Source organism: Onychostruthus taczanowskii, unplaced genomic scaffold (assembly GCF_017590055.1).
Source record: "Onychostruthus taczanowskii isolate IOZ18803 unplaced genomic scaffold, ASM1759005v1 scaffold122, whole genome shotgun sequence".
Lineage (NCBI taxonomy): Eukaryota > Metazoa > Chordata > Aves > Passeriformes > Passeridae > Onychostruthus > Onychostruthus taczanowskii.
Genome location: NW_024498374.1, coordinates 1051806 through 1072709, shown reverse-complemented (window position 1 = coordinate 1072709; position 20904 = coordinate 1051806). Strand labels below are relative to the sequence as shown.

Here is a 20904-nt window from a genome sequence, read left to right as displayed (position 1 = left end):
TCTGGACCCAAATATTGAGAATTTTTCAAGTTCTCTAGAAACTAGCAAAAGGGCTCTAGGGATCTGCTTCAACTTAGCACCTGCCTGTGCTTTAGGATACTTTATAGGTTTAGACCAATCTAATGTAATTGTCTCCTTTTTTTTTACTTAGTTCCTTATACTGGCAAGTGAGATTAGATATCTCATAGCCCAGTACAACACCTCCAAATACTGTAACTTCCAGATTACATTGAAAATCCCCACAAAAAGACGGTATAAAATGGTACTTTCCATTGTTCACAGTCCCATTCTGGATCTGATATTTGTGAGATTCTTTCTAGAGCAATTTCTGCTGTAGTTTTGAAATACACTTGCGGTTATAATGTATGACCGAGTGATAAAAGAGATTAAAACTCATTTTTTGTGGTAACAGATGGTTGTGTGGTGGCCCCAAACATATACCGATTTTCCATACTATCCTTTTTCTCTCTGTTTTATTGTTCATAATAAAGGAAGCACATAACCAGGTTTGTTTTGGTTTGTTTTTTTTTTTTTTTTTAATTTACAGATTTTGCAGTGTTTCTGTCACTTCAACTTCTTGTTCCTTATTAAGACTTCAGAGATACAAACCAGTAGCTCAGTAATTGCTTTCTTGAATCTGCCTTTAATAATTACATTTAGTAAAGCTGTATCGAAAATTAGAAAGGCAGAGACTAATGGAAAACTAGATTTTTCACTGAATTAGAAAGCAAGACAATCCATATATTGACAATATTTCAAGTTGAAACAGATCAGGAAAACTGTTTTGGACTGTCTGTGCAAAGAGGCAAACACAGGCCTGATGTGCATCTGCATTTTATACCGGCAGAGAAACTATAAGAGATTTCATGTAAATAGGTGTCTTGAGAGGGGACAGTAGAAATCTGGTTCGGAAGCAAGTCACCTGAGGTTTTTTTAGTCAGAGAACCTTCTTCTTCACATTAACAAAAATCTAGAAAGTGCTAACTTTTCACTGATTAAAATACCTTATAGGCAAGGTGGGAAAAAGAGGAAACATGTTTTAATTTCTTGTTTCAGATCTGAGGAAGAATATTTGTTGAGGGTGGTGTCACAGTGCTGTGTGTCAGCTTGTACGAAGGGGGTAGAGGAAAGGAGGTATTGTATCAGCATTTAGTCTGTAGTGGGACTTTCCACTAAAAATTTAAGGCATTTGAATTCCCATTTTAAGAAGAAGGGAAAACATGAAAACTGTTTTCAGGCTTCTATCCCTAATATGCTAATATTTTAAATGCCTCTTATTACAAGCAGGCAGGGGATTGCAAGATTGATTGATTGATTGATGTATTAAGCTCAATGTGTTCATTAATTATTAGGTGTTTTGTGTTACCTCAAAATTTAAAAACGGCCCAAAACCTAAACAACTTTTAAATGTATATAGATCTGGCAGTGTAAAAAGATCATTTGATGGTTGTGTATTGTTAGTCGGATGCAAAAGCTTGTGCTTACAAAGATTTGTTTTTTCCTGGTTTTTTTTTTTTACTGTTCTGTCTCTTACATGCTTTCCTTTTTCATTTTGTAACTGAGCTGGTTTTTGTTCATAGAGATCATATGGGTATCTTTGTGTCTTTTGTAGCATTTTGAGATTGGTTTTTGCTTCAGTTGTCTGCTAAACAGACACCGGGCCTAAAAAAAGATTGACACTTTCTGTATTTTTGGAGATCCTTATTTTTAACCAACAGTAGTACAATTCCTCTTAAATGCTGCACATTAAATAATAGTTTACTTTGACTGCATAATGCTTTCTTCTGCTGCATTTTTAGAACGCATATGCAGAATTAGGCACATTTTGCTTGTGTGATTTGAATTTGCTGTAGATCAGTGCAGCATAGATCTTGTGATTTTTATTACATTGTGGATCAGTTTTGATAAACATGAAAAGAGTTTTGATTATGTAAATTTATACCGTTTATTGGATGTTAAATTCATTTTACTGCAAAATATTGCTGAACTTTCAATTTTTATTATGTCTCATTGAACTTAGGTTGATAGTTTGCAGGTTTCTGAATGTAGAAGAGACTTCTTCCGCTAGAAACTTCACCTTAAACCATAATCTTGTAGCATAGGATTAAATAGTAACTTTCATTGTGTTACACATGTATATTAATCAGTGTATAATTTTAAGTTAATTAATAGTAACTGTTGCTAATCTGATAGACTTCATCAGTAATCCAGCAACTTTTATGACATATGGAAAGCTCCAGTTGTTGCTAGTGTTACAGGCAGTGTACTATACTGTTTGGTGATAACAGCAGTGAAGCCATTGTTAGATCACCAGCATCTTGACACATTTCACTTCTGTTTGTAGAACCCATAAAAGCCCATAATATTTTCCTTGTTTGGAATGGAAATAATAAATGTATAAGAAAGCACTTCAGAAGTCACAGAGGAAATGGAAGAAATGAGAAAGGTGAGGCATGCTTGAACTTCCTTACTGTGTCAGTGGAATTCCCATAAGACCAAACCAGCATTCTTTGTAATTTGAAGGAATTTGTCAGTTGCAAATAAATCGCTGTTTTGATAGTAACTTTTGGACCTAAGGGGTTTTTTTCTGTACCTGGTGGGAAAGATGAAAGACTCTTAGAAAGAGAAATAGCATAGAGCTAATGGGAATATGATAATCTTCCATCCCATTCACCTTCTTCAAAATATTGCAACAAGATCTTCAGAGAAACTTTGCAAACCTGAAGAGCAGATTGCTGGTTGATAACAAAAACCAGTAAAATTTGTGACAGTTGTGAATGTATAACTGAGTCTTCTAAGTGTCTTCCAAAAAATGAGCATAGAAAAAGAAGCAATTTTTTTCATCTTTTTTCTTTTCCTCCTGCCTTGGAAGGAGCTTTCACAGGATCATAGGGTCATTTGGATTGGCAGGGGCCCATGGAGGTCCAGGCACATCCCCTACCACCCCTGTTCCACACAGGGCCAATGTAGGTCAGATTCTACAGGGTCATGTCCTATCATGTTTTGGCTTTTTCCACTACTTCTCTGGGCCTCAGCTCCAGTGTTTATCTAATACACACTTTCCAATGAAACTATTAAATAAGGCAGATTTGGCACTAAGTCTTGTCTTATTTGAAAAATTGACTCAGTAAATTGAGTGGTCTTTGCATGCAGTAATTTTTCATTGGTTCTTTAAAAAGAACGGATAGAAGATTTGATAGAAAATGTTTTCAGTGGAAAGAAAGATGTGGGAATAGAATTTAACAGACTATCCTAATATAATAGAGAGATATGCATTTAACTTCAGGCCTTGAATTGTGCCCAGTCTGGATGCTCTAAGTAGGTTTTTCTAAGAACAAACAAAAAAGAAGTTGTTCAGCATTTCAGAAGCACTTGGATTTTAGATCTAAAGTTTCCAGAGTAACCATGATGCTACTATTTGCCATGCTTTTCTGTATGTGTGTTTTTTTCTTGTTAAATACATTTTTCTTAGTTCTTACACAGAAGGACCCCATAAGGACGTTGTCCTTTGTTCATTTGTTCTCACCACAGTTGGTCACGCATGCTAAGCCAAGTGGGCACTCAGTGGGGAAAAGGAGCATGTGACTGAGTGCTGCAAGTAGGTATGTGCAGCAGTGTGGATTGCGTTGTGTGAAAAGCTTAAATGGCACTGTGAGCATTTAAACTCACAACCCTTATTTCTTAGTAGTTTACTTAATTTACTTACCCTTTTATTTCTTTCATCCCTGAGCAGGTAACTGGGAATTGAGGGAAGGGAAGGGAATATATTGTTTCTATAGGTACGGCCCCAGACATGTGTCGATGTTGACCTTTGAGGTCCCTAATACCTACCTCTTGACGAAGAGACACTTGGGTTTTTGTCTTCCAGCTGCCCCACCAGCTGTGCAGGGAGGGAGAGGAGTACCATGTGCTACCAGTGAGTTTTCAGAGCACGCAGGTACAGTGACATGCACTTCTGATTCATACACAGTGGAATTGTGCATTCCCTTTAAAAATACAGGAGTGGGAGTATTTCAGACTCTAAGCCCCTTCTCCGACTCTTCTTGGCCACCTTATTTTAACAGTAACACAGTATGGTCTTCTCAGGTGTTGTTTCCCTGTTCCATAGATTCCTGTCCAGCATCTCTTACACAAAACTTTAAAATGTCCTCCAATTGTTTTTCTGCTTCCTAACATTATAGCTGCTCCTGAATAGAAAAGTGTTCTGTAGGCCTGAAATTTATCCTAACTTTGTGGAGAAGCATGAGCTTTCAATCAGATCATACATGCTGTGAAAATAACAGAGCACCAGCAGTGCCTATCCTGCTGGAAAAACTACATTATGAACATACTCAGTGCAAAGTTTTGTTAGTAGTTAGGCTGTTTTCCAGAAGTTTATGACTTGGCCAAGTTTTCCTCCCAGATGTCTTCCTGGTCTTCTTGTCCACATCTTGGAGAAATTTGAGTGAAGCAGTTTGGGTTTTGTTTTGGATTGGGTTTTGGAGTTTTGATTGGGTTTTTTGGCATGGATAACGTAAAATGTATTTTTCTTTAAGTATGTGTTTGGACTGTCTCAGCTGTAACTTTCTAAAAATATTTTCTGTCTGAAACACATACCTGATACAGAAAATCTAAGCCCAAAAATTAAAGGTTGGCAGAACTATAAGTAACCGAGAACAGTCTTGTAATGGAAAATATTAAATTATTCTAATTGCTCCTGGCTCTGCCATTGAATTCTATAATGCATTTTATTAAATTACTTCCATCTCAGGTCCTCTTCAGATGTTACTGAGATTGTAAAAAGAAAAATAACAGCAGTGTGTCTGAGCTGCAACATGAAACGAGAGGGTGAGGAATTAGTTGATGCAAGATGAATGTACCCCTTCATTACCCCTTTAGAATTCTTACCCATGAAAAACATGCAGGTGAAACAAAAGGTAATTAGGGACAGAGGCTGTACAGAAAGATGAGTGTTTTCTTGCTGAGGCAGTTGGAGATGACTTCTCAGTCATATGGAGGGTAGGGCAGGTTTGCCCTGTAAATAGAAAAGTGACACTTAATCTAAATGTGTAGAAGAATGGACTTCTGCTGCAAATAAGAACTTAAGAGTTAACAAGGCATTTGCTTGCCTTCTACAGGGGCGCACTTCAGTTTCATAGTAATAGAGCCTTTGTAACAGAAAAAATATTACAAAATGTTATTTATGGCAGCATTTTGTGTGAATAAAAATGACAGAAGTTTTTCTATTCAGTACAAAAGGTAAAACCCAGGAAAATGGCAAGATTCAGAGGTCTGGATAGGCGAGTAATGTTTTCGCTAAGTACCTGATAAAGCAAGAAGAAAATTTGAAGCCTCAGAATGAAGGAAGGAGTGATACCTGTGACAGTATCATGTTGTCTGTAGGACTTCTTAGTGGTATCTCTAATATTTTCTTGGTAGTATTTTTGTCCAACTGAATTTAGGGTTTTAAGTCTGTATGTATTTAAATAGGGAACTTGGCTGGTATCTGCTGGTGATGAACATCGAGTTTTGTAGTAAAATAAATGAAGATTTCTTTTACCCAAGAACCCAGGACATGAAATGGGACTCATACTTGAGCTAAAATGAGTGTATGGATTCTATCCATACACTTCCTCATAATGCTGTTTTTAGGTTGATACTAGCTTTTGTTACGAAAGTGTTCAAGTCAAGTTAGTTCTTTGGTAGTCTGTGCTGAGCTGTGTCTTCTGTTTTTGTCTTCAGTGAGGAAAAGGCAGTTGAGGATTTTTAGGCCTGTGAATAGTACTGTTCAATGCTTCGAGTTAACATTTGAAGAGACTGCCACATTGTATTATCAATTCAAGCAACATACAGCAATTAAAAGCAGCACAATTTTCAGTCATCCATATCCTGTTGCTTTGCTTGCAGTAGATATGCTTTTATTTACACATTTCCTCTATCAGACTCAATTTATAACTTATTTAAAATCTCTCAGAAATGTGTTGGATACATAAAACCTTATCTGGCTGAATACTTGCACAGGCATGTAATTAGCTAATGTTTGCCTCACCGTCTTCCAAGTGATTGAGAGACCAGTTGCAAAATAATATAATATTCACTGAATCAATTTTCATATCTTTGAAATGATAAATACATTACTCTACAACCAGTGTTCTTGGATAGCTTCAATCTTGTATTGCAAAAATACTAATAGGATACTTTTATTACATATATTATGGTGATATTGATTTGTATTAGTGTTTCTACTGCCTTTGAAGCGATAGAATCTGTTGACACAATTGTACTAGGAGTAGTTTCCATAATTGGTTTAGATGTTGCCTTTTCTCAGACATGGCTGTTTGAGTCAAAATTTGTGCTGCCTTAGCTCTTCCACTAATGTCAATGTAGTTCTCTCTTTGAAGTGTCTTTGATTTATGTATTTGCTGTATTTTCTATTGTAAGGAAGGGAAGTTAGGAAATACTTGTTTCTCTTCCCTGTGTTGTTTCTTTATGTTCAAGTAAAATCCGTGCTCTGCTCTGAACTTCATGCTTACCTGCTCCTTTTTGTGGTATGCCTGCACCTTGCTGACTGCAGTCCCCATAGACATACCTTGAACAGACCCAGGCTGGCCCTCTTGTCACTGAGTTTTGTTGAAAGTGTACAATGAGTTCTGCACTGTGTGCTGCCCATGCTGTTGCTACTGTTAATGCTGTCACCAGTCCCTGAGCCAGATTCAAACTGGCTTAGGAATATTTGCATTCACTGTGTCCAACAAGCCAACTATATAAATACTCTATTAGTCACAGCATGTAAATTCAGAAGCTCAAAAACATAAATCTCAATTTGGGCACAATATTTTATTATTTTTGAGCACTGTTTGTGATAGCTGCTGTTGCATTTTCTTCAGTAGTTGTGCAGAGTTTGTCACTTCCATTCTCTACCTTCCTTGCACGTGAAGAAGCATTGGATTTTCTGCAGCTGGATACATCGATAACCACATCCTGGTAACCTGTTTTAGGTCTTGTTGCAGTCACAGCAGGCTTAGTCCAGTAACAAAGCTGTCCTATATCTATTTGAGCTTATTTCTTTGTCCCACTTTGAATTACCATTCCAAAGAGATTGACCTGGCGGGGGAAACTTTTGGTGAGCAGGTTGGCATTCTTTAATAAATTGATGCAGTGACTTGTCTTTCCAGGAATGAGTGCTGATGTTTGAAGCAATGTTGTTAGTTCTGTGTAGGAGTAACACAGGTGGCAGGCAATTGCAGAGGTAATGAGGTTTCCATTTTGGAAGACAGACCAATGCCAATTTAGATGGAAGTATGGATGATTTAACTCAATGAAAGTAAGTACCTGAAGGTGTTATGTGGATCCTGACTGCTCATCTGCTTATTAACAGAGTAACATTTGAATCCTCTATTTTGGGTCTGAAAATATGATAATCACAGTATTTAAATGTAATACATGAAGTGTACATGAATACATGCAACTTATTTGCTAAGTTGCACAGATGTTTAGAAAAACAACCTCTTTTGACTACTGCTCTTAAAAATTTGCTTGAATGAACTACTTATGTGGTAAAGGGGAGCAGAGACTTCTCAGATTGATCACTGCAGAGACCCTAATAAGAATTGTTGCAAAGTGGATGTACCTTATTTTTTTCCCCTGGTATTTAATCACCGTTATGAATGTGGAACTGATTTTAACAGCTTGTGTATATGGTATCTTGACTAAATCCTATTGTGTTTCATATTCATTTGTGTTTTGTTAGTCACCAAGAGAGAAAAAGACTAAATTCATGTGCTGTGGTAGACATAGCATGGAAAATGAGACAGTAGGAAGTCAGTTCCTTTGAAATGCTTATTACTCTACAGATTGTATATCTTTTTATGTGGTTTTTGGCACCATTTACATTTCTGTTTGTAAACAAAATATCTGTGCTTTGGAGGCATTAGGTCACCCAGGTGCATTCACTCCAGACAGCAAATTCAAGTGCAAACAGAATCGATGTTTCTAGGAAAAAACTTGATGTTGTGTCTAACCTCTCAGAAAAAGGAGGTTCTTGCTGCTAGTTGGCTTCAATATGAGGGTACTTTTCATTGTGGTTAGGAATTGCATCCTACCTTGGGAAGTGAGAGGATTCATTACAGACTCTCCAGAGAAAATAGCAAAGGATTTTGTGACAAAATAGAAGATTCCTTATATTTTATCCGACTTAGATTTAATCTGTTTCTTGTAAATGCACTTCTGGCATCTGTTAATTTTTGCAGTATTCAAGTATTTTATCCCAATTTACTGTTTCTATTGGAAAGCTAATATTTTCTATAAAGAGGCTCATCATTTTTCTATTAGTAGAACATCTATGATAAGAGGCATTGAGATGATCCAGAGCAGATTAGGATGATTTTATTTTTTTGTCTGCATAACTATAGGCTTTAGCATGGATTGTAAACTTTTTCCTTTTTCAGTAAACACTCAACACATTTTCCCTTAAGTCTGACTGTAGGGAAGTTAGCCAGACAGGTAACCACAGTGGCAATGCAGTTTTGCAATGATGTCTGTCATCTGTGTAACAGTTGTCCTCTGCAAGGCCAATAAAGAAAAATGACAAAAACAAGTCAGATCTTGTAGCATCTTGGTTTGGTTACAAATTAGATTTCCATAGCCAGTGTATCATTGGCGAGGGGTAGTTTTTTTAGTTTAGAAAGCCAAGTAAGTTATTTTTCAGGAAATGACAGAGAGGTTCCTATGGGATTTTATGAAGCATGTGTTTGGAAAAGATTGGTTTAAAGAGAGTTGAAAAAATCAGAAAACTACTTACTCTTACATGTCAGCTACTCTTTCATTCAACAGTGACAGCTCCGTAGAAGCCTCCCTTGAGCTTCCCATGTTATAAGAATTACAAAACTGCCTGACTGGGTTGCAGTATAAATTGTTTTTCTATCTCTTCCTCCAAACCCTGAGAAATATGACAGACACCTCTAAAAGGCCATCTTCAGGAAGAATATCGCTGAGTCCTGTGCATGCCTTTTGTACATTATTCCTGCTAACACTGCCATTTTACAATTGGAGGAGCCTCATACTGAAAAAGAGTGTAGTGTAAGTGTAACTATTTTGTATTGTTGGTGGAAAATATGAACTGCACCTGGAAGGCTCTTGAAGAGATTGTAATCTGATTTAGGTAGATACTGGTACCAGTAAAACTGGTAACTGCTAGGGAAGAAAAAAGTTTTTAAGTGGACAAGTGTCTGAAGGTTGTATAAATTGGTAAGGAGGCATTTGAATTAGGAGTCACATTCATAAGAATAAGTGATTTTTCTTACGTACTCATTTTTTTATTTCGTTATTCTTTTTAGCACTGAAAGCCCAAGTTAGATTGCAGTAACGTGAGATTTAACAGAAGGAGTCAGTGAAACAACAGACTTGTTCTCTTATATCACAGTAGAAAATGTATTTTTGTATGTTTAAAACAGTAAGGCTGTTTTCCCAGACCAGAATGGGTTGTGTAACTGCTTCACACAGGCTGGAGCTGTTGGGAATACTCTCTGGAAGTCCTACAGTGAACATTTCACTTCTCTGTCATGGTTTTTCTCCCTCACAAACTCTGGACAAAGCAGTGTCATAACTGGATAATATCAAGCTTTCATTTCCATAGTCAATAAAACTGTGTACTTTTTTCCTTGTGCTGTAACTTACATCGTACTTGGGACTGCAGCAGTCTGATTTCATATAACAGACATGACAGTGCTTGGGGTGAGGGAAGGGACTCAGAGTAACCCAACTTTTGAACTGACTTAAGGTGAGATAAGCACCTCTTGTAACTGGTAATGCAGTGGGTCTGAATCTCTTTGGGGCCCCTCAGTAGATGTGAAACGTGTGTTGAGCAGAGCTGTACCTGTACTGCTTTAGGGCAAGGCGCAGGTGCAAGGAGCACCTGCCCCCAGCAAGCAGGGAGGTGGAAGAAGCTGTGAGGACTGGTGCCCAAATGTCTGTGCTAGCTGAGTTGCCCCACTGCAGCTCTGGCATTCTGCCTCCACTCATAGCCATCAGGAAAATGTTCGGCATGTGTGAGGATGCTACCAGGAAGGGTGGATTACTCTTAGCTCTGTGCTTGTTCATACTCCCTCCCAACACTCTCAGTTCCTTAGGCAGTGACTTCTCTTCCTTGACTGCCTCTGGCAGACACTCTCATCTCTTCTTTGGGGCCTGAAGCAAAACTGCATAGAGCAAACTGGTCTCGTTGGGGCTATACTGCTTCATTCTTTACTGTGCCCCAACTAATTTTCCCACTTCTGTAGCAGAAAGGGGAACCTTTCCTTATGGGCAGACTGCAGGAGCTCATGTAAGGGCTGCTTGTGTAGAAGAGCAATTTCTAAAGAGAGGAGTCAACAGATGTGGCTATAAGTAACCCACTCAAGGAACAGAAGGTCTTGAGTCTCAGTAACTTGAAATGGTGGTGATAACCAAAGTAAACACTGGGTGCTAGACAAAGGAGAGCTAGAACTGGAGGGAATATGTTTGGAGAGCCAAAGGGAGATTTTCTTTGCCTCATGCCTTTCTGGCCCATGTCAGCCTCCATGCCCTTGAGCTGCCCTGTGCCTGCTGCAGAGCTGAGTTTTGCTGCCCTGCTTTCCAAAAGATGAAGTCAGAATAAGTTAATGTGTTTTCATTTGGGGAATAGTGAGATTCAGTTTTATCAAGGCTACTCTGAAGTTTGAGTTGGCTCTGAATACTGTCCTTGTCTCCGCCTCTGCTGTGGAGGGCATTCAGAAGTATGGAGCATTGCCATGAGGCACTGACACTCCCAAGAAGCGGAACTACATGCAGCTGTGGTTACCTCCACCACCCAGGTGCTCTTACTGATTGTGTAGAGTATTGTTTTTCCCTGAAACAGTAGGGTGGAAATAGGCTTAAAGTTTTCTTTTGATCTCTACTCTTTTCTGTGGTCTTCTAGTCGTAGTCGTAGCACAACCGAGACAGAAAATGTGCCATTGTCTGGGCAATAATGAAACACTAAACACGTGGAAATCCTATTAGTGTTTCATGGACCGTAGCTGTCATTTCATTTGCTCTGGAATTCCTTCCATATGGCCATGGCAAAGGTTTAAGGTTGAGTTTTCTTGACACTTTGAATGCATTAGCTGTTCCTCAGACAAAAGTCTGTCAAGTATACTGAAGCATCTGAAGGGATGTATTTATTTCTGTAAGTAATATATTAAATAGAATTAGGGTCAGTAAGCTTGGTCTTGAGAGATAAAAACATGACACCAGAATTTCATGGAGTCTTTTTTTCCTGGTGAATTTTAGACAAATGTATCTGGTTTTTGTAAATTTATCTTTTTCTGCTTCTGTTTTTTAAATCTCCTTTTCTAAATGACACTGCCCCAAATCTCTTTTTCAACTGTAGTTTTTCAAAAGTATTGCAATTCACTTTTTAATGTTTAAGTATGCACAATGTGTTAAGATTAATTTATCATAATAGTAAACTATGTAGCTGGCATAATTTCCACGAGTGAATGTGACAGTCATCTGTGCATTTCTTATGTAATAGAAAACCAAGCTGAGATGTTACTACGCTTGTTAGTTTTCATCCCTGCTCATTGTCATGTTTATCATTCTTGTCTGCACTTTTTTGTTAAATTGATTATAGTATGATTTTTTGAGATTAAGTTACTGGAGCTGCATATTTTTGCATCAGATTATCAGGTAAAATATGTCCTTTTGTTTCCAATGTACATATGTGACATAGGTAAGAACAGAAGGGGTGCAGTGTCTGTTACCCACAATACATGATAGGCACTTGTGGGCACCATGGGCAGTTTTTGTACATCTTATTAGTTCCTGTTTTCTTCCATTTGTGCTTTCTGTCTTCAAAATTCACAGTGATACAGTACCAATTTTTTTGCCCATATACAATCTAGTTTAGTTGCTATGTAGGACTGTCACGTTTCTGCAACAAGAAGAGAAATGTGTATGTTCTTCTTGAAAGTGTCAACAAAGGACCATTCATTTAGAGGTTTGGTAATGATCAGAAACAGATAAATTCAGGAAAATGGCAAAATAAGGCATAGTTGCTAACAATAAGAAAAGAAAATGGTTTCCAGGTTCTGAATATAATCCATATAATTGGAACAAAGTGAAGAGGGAAAAAAAATTATGTGTAAATTCGTTTTATACTCAGACCTGAAAGGTTTTACTATTTTATTAACAAAGACCTTAGGAATTATTCTTTTGATATTTTCATCCCAAATTTGATGGTTATGAATTATAGTGACAGAGCTGCAATTCTGCTAGTTTAAGAAATCAGCATTATTCATACTGATACCCAGTCCAGAGATTTTTAGTACATTGTTACTGTGTGTTGGAAGAATGCTTTTAATGGATAATGATCTTCTAGCTATGTGCAGACATCATTGGTAACTATTGTGGCAGCAACCAAGAGCAGTGAGATGTTTCTAGTTTCAGAGTGCTCTTCGAGTTTACTAATTGGTGTCTTAAAACCTGTGGTCCTATGTGTCCTAGAGGGTGAACTGCAAATCGTTCAGTGCAGTGTAATTTCTGGTATTTCAATGACTATGGGAAAAGTATTTTGCTTGTCTAATTCAGAGATTAATTCTTGCATTTTTCATTTACGTATCAGTCACTTATAAAAAGTCATATATCTTTTCAGAGTTATCTGTTCAAGGAACATGAACATTTTTACTAGAAAAGTAATTTCCTAGCACTGTTGCAATTTTTTCCCCATAGTTCTTCCATCTTTATTTTGGCACTTTCATGTATGTTCACCAGTTTCCTTACATTGTTTTTCTTCCAGGGCCTGCAATTGCACAGTTAAATTTGTGCAGATTTGCTTATAGCTATTTTGTATCCATTAAGAGATCCTATCTCTCTCTCAACTTAATGTATTTTTTGTCTTTCACAACAAGGCATGACATTTTATGAAACAGTGGCACATAAACTAATTTATATGTTTTTAATTTGCTCTTGTGAATTGTTATCTGGTAAAGAGTGAGGAGGCAAAGCTGAAATTTATGCAGTCTGAATAAAGGCATATAATCATACAAGTTTATAAACATAATTGTGCTATTTCTTGCATTTCTCCTTTAAAGTTACTTTGTAATTCAGTTTAATATTTAAATTTAAATTAAACAAAAACATTTCTGGGTCGTCCACTTATTTATCACAAATTTCTTTATATTTCTGAAGTCTAGGTGCCACAGTGAGTAGATTAGAAACATCATTTGCATTCAAACAGTGATGTCCAACTTCAAGCATAGCAGAGTTGTTGTTGGTTTTGTAAATTTTAGCTGTCTTTTAAAGCTGGATCTGAGGCCTCTGGATAGTGATGGGCAAGTTAAAGTGTTTACACTGGTGCAAGGAGTTGAGGGTGTAAGGGGTGCAGTGTTTGTATTTTGAAATAACATTACTTTGCATGCAAAGCTATACTTCTTTCTTTCACCTTCTGTGAAAGTAACTGTCAAATGCATTGTTCAATGTCATGATGTTAGCAAAAATTATGAAACTGTTATTAAAACAGGAGGAAGAATAAATGTAACATAGTTTTTGATGTTTTGAAACCATTTATTTGGCTCCTTAACCCATGATGAAACACAGGACAAAATAGATACATGCTTTGAAAACAAGGTCCACATAGGGATTTATATTTCATTTCACATAATCCAACTATTCTCCTTTATGAAGAGATGGGTTTTTAGATTTCAGAGGGACAAATATTTCTCAGAAGAGACACTTATGAATAAAACCAAAATAGAACTGCACGTGCCAACCTGTGAGTAACAAGAAAGTTACCTGCCAAGGGAGTGGTTATAGCTGAGGCAGAAGCACCTTGGACTTCTCCAAATTGCTTGGCAAATCCTGTAGCCTACAGAAGTGCTAAACTTAAAGTTGTGAGTGGCTCTTAGCTGACTGAGGTGTGAGTGTTATAAGTTCCTCATAATTCCTGGAGATTTAATATCAAGTAAATACAAAACTGTTGCAACACCTCAGCTAGAGACCCATGATCACCTTTCTTTTAACTGCTTTCATATTTTGTTATCCATTCTTTTTAACAAGCTATCCTTAAAACTCCTTTGTTCTTCTGCATTCCAAACCAAATTGTTCCTTGCAGAACCATTTCTTTCACCTAGTGTGTAGAATATGAAATATAAATAATATTGTCCTCTCATTTAATTAGTATGTTGAGACTTAAATAAAGAAAAATGTCTACGTTGATTGTCCTTTACATATGATTCTCTTTACAACTCTGAACCGAAAGTTGTAGAGGTGTCTTGGAGATTTTCATGTGTGGAGGAAGATTATTTAATAGCTAGTGGCTGTTCTTCCAAAGTAGTCCAAATGGATTGGGGGCGGGGAGCAGGGGTGGGGGAGGGAGGAAATCAATGCACCCATATAAGATCATCTGCTTGTACTGTTAGGACACAGGCATCGTCCTATTCAAAGATGTAATAACATATAGCACAGGTTATTACAGCAACCCAAACGAATTTTGGTAATGTAAATATTGGTGGGAAATTACTATGGTCCTATCCATACTGCATTCAAGCAAAAATAAAAGCATTTCAGTCTGGATTAAATAAAATGCAATCTGTTTTTAATGTTGTTTGGCTAGCCAGTGAAAACCATAGCATTTTGACCTGTTTGAAAGGCAGATTCTAGTGTACAACAGAAATAGTTTATCCAGTATGGTATACCAGTGTTTGCTCTGATCAATGCTAGCTGGGCATGTTGTGACAGAAAACGCTTTTTTCTGCATTCAGGCATAAACACTGTTTGCAAATGTATTTCAAAGAACATTTTATTTGGCTAAGTTTTGGGTCTTGATGTGATCATGTGTGCTGGACATTGTTTCTCATTGTCCTGAAAATAATTATTTCCAGCATTTTCTGGGCAAAACAGAAAACAAAGAACTCCTAGGTAGAACAGGGACCTTTTCTGTATTACTTCTCTGCTGATTTTGTCTTCATTTAATAGACCATATTTTCTTGAGTACCTCAAAATATTTCTCGTCACTTGCCCTCAAAACTGACCTGCTGACCTGAGAATCAAGAAAATGTCATGTTAGTGACTACTAATTAGTGGATCCAGAGAGTTGCTTCTCCTGGCCTTTCAACCTTCCAGAGGCAGCAACAAAAGCTGTCACATGTATCATACAAAGAAAACAAGCATTTGCCATGTGTGCGTTTTGTTTTGTTTTTTCATAGAATGTGCATAGCTCAAGTTCAATTGAGAATAGAGATGAAGTTGTAGGTTAGGAGGAAATTAGCCTAGAATATAGTACTTGCATTTATTTCTCTATTTCCATTCATAACGTAATGCGTATATTGTCCAGCTCTTACTGAACATGTGTGAATGTAAGTACGCTGCAGTGTAAGAAGGGGAAAAGAATTAAACTGTATTTCTTTTCTCCCTGTTTGTTTTTTTTTCTTCTGTCCCTACCATTCTTTTTTATTTCTATTAGTTCAAAGTATATTGCATCTTTGTGAAAGGAGATACTTAGTTTTTCATGTAAAGCATATAGTCCATGCTTAAGCTGTTTTTTTGTGTGTTTGTTGAAAGAACAGGTTAACAGAAGATTCAGCCATATTTACCATTAATCACTGTTGTACTTCTGCAACTCATGAAGCGCATTAGGGTTTTTGGGACTGCTTGGAAGGATGACTGTGGTAAAATGTGCAGTCACACACATTGTCACTGAACTGTTTTGTGCAAGTAACATTACTCTCTTTTCTATTATTTATAATTTTCAGGTCTTTAAAATAGAAGTGCTGGTGAGTGGAAGGAAACATTTTGTGGAGAAGAGGTATAGTGAATTCCATGCACTTCATAAAAAGGTACTGATCTTTTTCTTTATAATATTTTGCTTTGTTTTGCCTCAGTGATGTTTTCCTCTCTCTTGTAATTGTTACTATACGTGGTTTATCTTAAATGCATCCTGTGATTCATGCCTCTCGAAATTAATTCCTAACTAACTAAATTTCTTCTTTGTTTTTTAGAAGGAAGTAATTATTTGTCACATGTTACTAAGTCTCCTTTTCTTTTTGATTGTTGTTTACATGCTGTATGGCTAAAATGCTGTCTGTAGTATGTTTTTGTCTTCTTGTAAAGTCACGAAATAAGTCCTATACCAACCACAAACAGAGTGATTTTTTTCCCAGTTAGGCAAATAATTTGTTAGTTCTATACATTTTATTGCTAATCTGCCATATGTAAAGATGAGGAAACAACTTTTGTACATGAGAAAACCAGATACAAAAATGACTGTGTAAAGCATCTCAATTAATGTAATATAAAATATCTGTTAAGCTTGTCTGCTGAATCATCTTAGTAACATATAGAAGGGAGCTCAGTACTTTCAAGGCTGTTTATCCACTAATACTTCTTTAAATTGCTTTGACCATTATTAAAGTATTAATTTTTCTCTCCAAGCTGAACTGAAAGGCTGCTGTGCAGTTGTGCTGCTGAAAGGCAAGCTTTAGTTTTTTCTCTACTTTATGAAGCCCAGGTATTCTGGAGGCCCATTCTGGTATTCTTGCAGCCCATTACCACTGTGGGACTGTACTGAAGAGCTTCAGTCCCAGGATCTAGGTTAACTAAATGTTTCATGGTTTGTAGGTCTGAGTGGCAGTGGAGTGTGGGTACAATCAGCTACTTTGATGCTGCTTGCCTTCATTGTCGAAGAGCTTCCCCTGCACACATCAGAGATATCAGCATGAGTATTTACAGCTCCTTCAGTGCAACGTCAGAGGAGTTTATTTCCACCAGTATGTTTGCTGATGGTCCTGAATTAGGTCAGGAAAGAAGCATTAACCTGAGGATGATTTTGCCAGGCTTGTAAGGAGTTTACAGGTTAATAGGTTTAAGCAAACTTGTCTGAGCAAAAGGCAACTCTTGACCCATCAAAATCTAAAGACCCATTTGCTTTACTGCACCATAATTAAGATGTGCTAGTGCTTCTTGCCTATTTGCTCCTTGCCTCAGTAGTGGTATCATCTGCCATTTATTAATACTTAGTTCCTTGTTTGTTGTTTTACTACAGATATGTCTCAGATATTGTCATCCTTGTGTTCATATTAAATATGAAACCAAATAAGCAACAGTGTCAGAAATAGTAAAATAACTCACTCAGCCACCACTAGGCCTTGTGATATATGAGTGCTTTGTTTTACAGATGAAAATAATTCTGCAGTTGAAGGTAAAGCAGATGAATAGAGTTTATACATTGAAATAGTCTAGGAAACATTAAGACGGAAATATCAAGATTTATATCCTTAAAATGCGCCCTATCCAAGCAGGCAGTCTCCTAGTGTTAGAATAGTATAGTATTGCATAATGCAATGTGGTACAGAATTAGAATTAGAAATATAATTGAATATTTTCAGTTGGAAAATATGTACAACAATTATATAGTCAAACTGCCTAAGCAATGCAGGGATGACCAGAAATTACAGCTTTATATTAAGGGCATTGTTCAAATGTCCCTGACAGGCTTGGGACACCCACCACCTCTTGAGGAAGCCTGTTTCAGTGTTTGATCACCTTCTTGGTAAAGAAATGTTTCCTGATGTTCACTCTGAACCTTGCCTGGCACAGCTGTGAGCCATTCCCACATGTCTTCTTACTGGATCCCACAGAGAAATACTCAGTACTTCCCACTCCACTTCCCTCCTCAGGAAGTAATGACATCGCTCCTCATACTTTTCTTCAAACTGAGCAAACTCAGTGTCCTCAGCCACTTGGCATCTATCTGCTGAGCACCTACAGGCAGGTCCTTTGAAAGCAGAGAAGAAAAGCCAACACCAAGGCTGGATCTGGAAGAGGGAGGAGAAAGCTTGTGGTTGTGGGCAGAAGCCTTTTCCCAGGCTGCTCACCATTTGGGCACAGATGGTGCCCCTTCACAGGGGCAGGACTTGGTACTTCCCGTTCTTGGGTTCCTGCTGTGGCAGGGTATGACTCTGGCATTATGTAGAGAGCAGCACCAAATTGTGACTCCAGGCAAGAGGAGAGATTTGGGCACTGCTATAGGAAGGCTGCACCAGGCAGTGCAGGCTGGTGGGAGAGCAGAGCCCAGGGATGTGGAGCAGAAGGTACAGAGAAGAGGAAACAGGCCTGGGGTGATGAGCAGTGGATCATGGGCTTTCTCTGGAGACCCCCATCTGGGGTTCCTGTCCCAGGATCAGCTGGGGAATGCTTCCATGTAGAGGAACAATGATACAGTACCTGACACAAGTAGAAGGAACCATCAGGATTAATATTCCATCCTACCTAGCAAAAAAGCAAAAAAGAGTGAGAACAGAATCTTTACTGCTAATAGCACTGAGACTTTTCCTATAGATTTGTGCATTTATTTTATTTCAAGAGTTGGGGCTGAGAGCTTTTGAGGGCTGGCACATTCCACAGCTGATGCCCAGTCCTGCTTTAGCCATGTTCCAAGGCACCTTCCAACATAACTGATGTGGTGCTGGGGTCTTGTTTACTGGAGAGGCCTGCCTTGAAGGTCCCTTTCCCTTCTCTTCAGGAGTTTCTGAGACCCTTCAGGGGAGCATTTACTGTGCCTCTGGAAGTGGCAGCCGTGGGCAAAGCCTTCCCTGACTCAACCTGGGGCTCTTCTTGCTCTCTAGAATGGCAGTGGGAGCTGAGGGCTGGCTGCCAGGATCCCCACCAGCAGGATTGGAGGAGCTGGCCTTTCTGCTGCTGCATTGCGCAGTGACACATGCACATTGCAGCATGAATGTCACTATGCAGTTTTGGAGGGACACCTTCAGCATCCAGCCCAGCAGCTCTGCATTCATCCTGTGTTTGGTTGTGATGGCGTCTTCCACCATGGCTCATCCAACTCTGCTGCCAAATATGTCCATCCCCTGATGGATCCATGGTTGCAGTGTCTGGAGGAGCACAGCATGGTTCTGAAAGCAGTTCAGTGAGCACACAGAGGCTGGATGCCACCCCCAGGACACCTGAGCACTCCTTCTTGAAGCCCACCTTTGTGGTGCTCCAGGATGATGGAGGTCCTGAGCAGCTGGATGTCCCAGAGCCACTCGCACCTGGTGGATGACTCATATCATAGGGGGTATGGTGATGTGCTCCAAGCAGTGATCGTCCAGCTGAAATGATTGCAAGACTGTGACAGTATCCTCCTCTTGCAGGGGGGGTACTTGGGCTTGTCCTCAGCCCATCACAGGATGGACAGGTAGCAGAACTGGTGGACGGTCCACATCACATAACTGGCATACTCCTGGCTGTTCAGAGAGATGGGACAGCAGGTCTAACTTCGCTGTAATTTCTGAAGCTGCACAATTACTCCATGTAAAAGTCATGGATGAGTCTGCAGTCTCACTCTTGTCTTCTTGTACACCATTTTCATTGCAATAACTTCTTTTGCAGAGATTATAACACCAGAAAAACCATAAATGATGCCCCCTTTCTCTGTCTGCAAAAATAGCAGCAAAATAAACAAATCTGAAAAACAGATATTCTAACCAGGCACTTTGCACCACACTTCAATTTGTTTTGTTTTCTCATTCACTTGCTCTTTATATTACTCTGCAGATGAGTAGAGGCTTTCCCTTATTTGTTCCCTGCACAGATGCAAAACACATAGCATATTTTGGCAACAAGATACCTTTTTAATAAGTCTTACTTTTTGAAGCTGTAAAATTTTTGGTTCATATTGCTGAACAGCTCATGCTCTGAGCCTTAGTGCTTTCAATGTCACAGAAATCCTAGAGAAAGTATTTGCATCAGTTTGCTATCAGCATGCCAATATGGTATTTATCTTCCTCTCTTCCCCTTTAATTTAAAATGTTTGTTTCATTCTAAATTCCTGTGAGTACATGGCAATTGGAAAGGTCTCTTTAGATTTGCTGCATATTCAAGGTGCCCTTAGTGTTGGAGATGTCTGTAGATAGGAGAAACAAAGTTCCTGTAGAGAACATCTATGGTAGAAAATGGACCTAGAGGCTGATGAGAAGATTGTGCCTTTTGCTGGGAAACAGCATGCCTCACTGGCATTGTGGGAAGTAAGGAGAACTGTTGCTTATAGAAGACATTATTAATTCATCAGAATGCCAATCAATGTTTTGATTAATTGTATTTTTAAAACAAATCTGGATTTCTGACTTGGGTTCAGTGTTTCATAGATTCCAGTTGTGTAAAAGAGTAAAGCCTCACTTCCTGTGCAATCTGGCTATAGTGGAAAAGGTTTAAAATATTTTCAAGACTTCCATGTTACACCAGGAGTACAATTTATTCTTTTCACAGAACAACCCACAGATGTTGGCTTCTATGAAATTGTTTGCATAGATTATTATGCTTTGCCCTGATTATGAACAGCAAACCTTGCCTGTCAGGCTATGCACCATTCCCATTATAGTATTATATATATCTGAACAAAAGTTTTATTATTCTCATGTGGAAAGTTTTTTTAGCAAGAATTAAATTATTTCTAGGTGTATAACATAGTTTAAAATGCAACCATTTGTTCATATTTATTCCCAAATATCTTTTTATACTTCTTTCCCTATATCTTAATAAATATCGGTAGTTCTTTTTAAATACAATAATGCTAGAAGGTCACAGTGTTAAAACCACTGCAGTGAAATTTGCAAAAATCTGAAGTGTAAAACATCTTGTTTTGCAAGTTGTCTGTAATTTTAGAATAACTAGTGTATACTCTACATCATATTGTGTTTTCACAATTGGACAAAAGACTCTTTACTTGATATGTATCAATGTTCACCATCTTTAAGTCTTTTAGGAAGTAGAGACTGCAGTATGTCAGTAGGCGTTAGGTCAGTGTTACAGACAGGAAGGTACTATGGACAATAATAGTCCTCAAATAAATAAGTTTTGTTATGTGTTGGGACAAGTCTGAAGCAATACAGCTAATGCATATATAGTTTTGCTTAACATTCTTTGACATTGTTATTT

General features: G+C 38.1%; 1 protein-coding gene across 4 annotated transcripts in view; it reads left to right on the top strand.

The window, feature by feature from the left end:
• Nucleotides 1-20904, top strand: part of SNX24 (sorting nexin 24) — an 88704-nt gene that overhangs the window by 30024 nt on the left and 37776 nt on the right. For all 4 annotated transcript variants that reach the window (XM_041395992.1, XM_041395991.1, XM_041395993.1 and 1 more), the window contains exon 2: nt 15726-15809. In XM_041395992.1, the coding sequence (XP_041251926.1) occupies nt 15726-15809 (84 nt within the window). The remainder of the gene's footprint in view (nt 1-15725; nt 15810-20904) is intronic.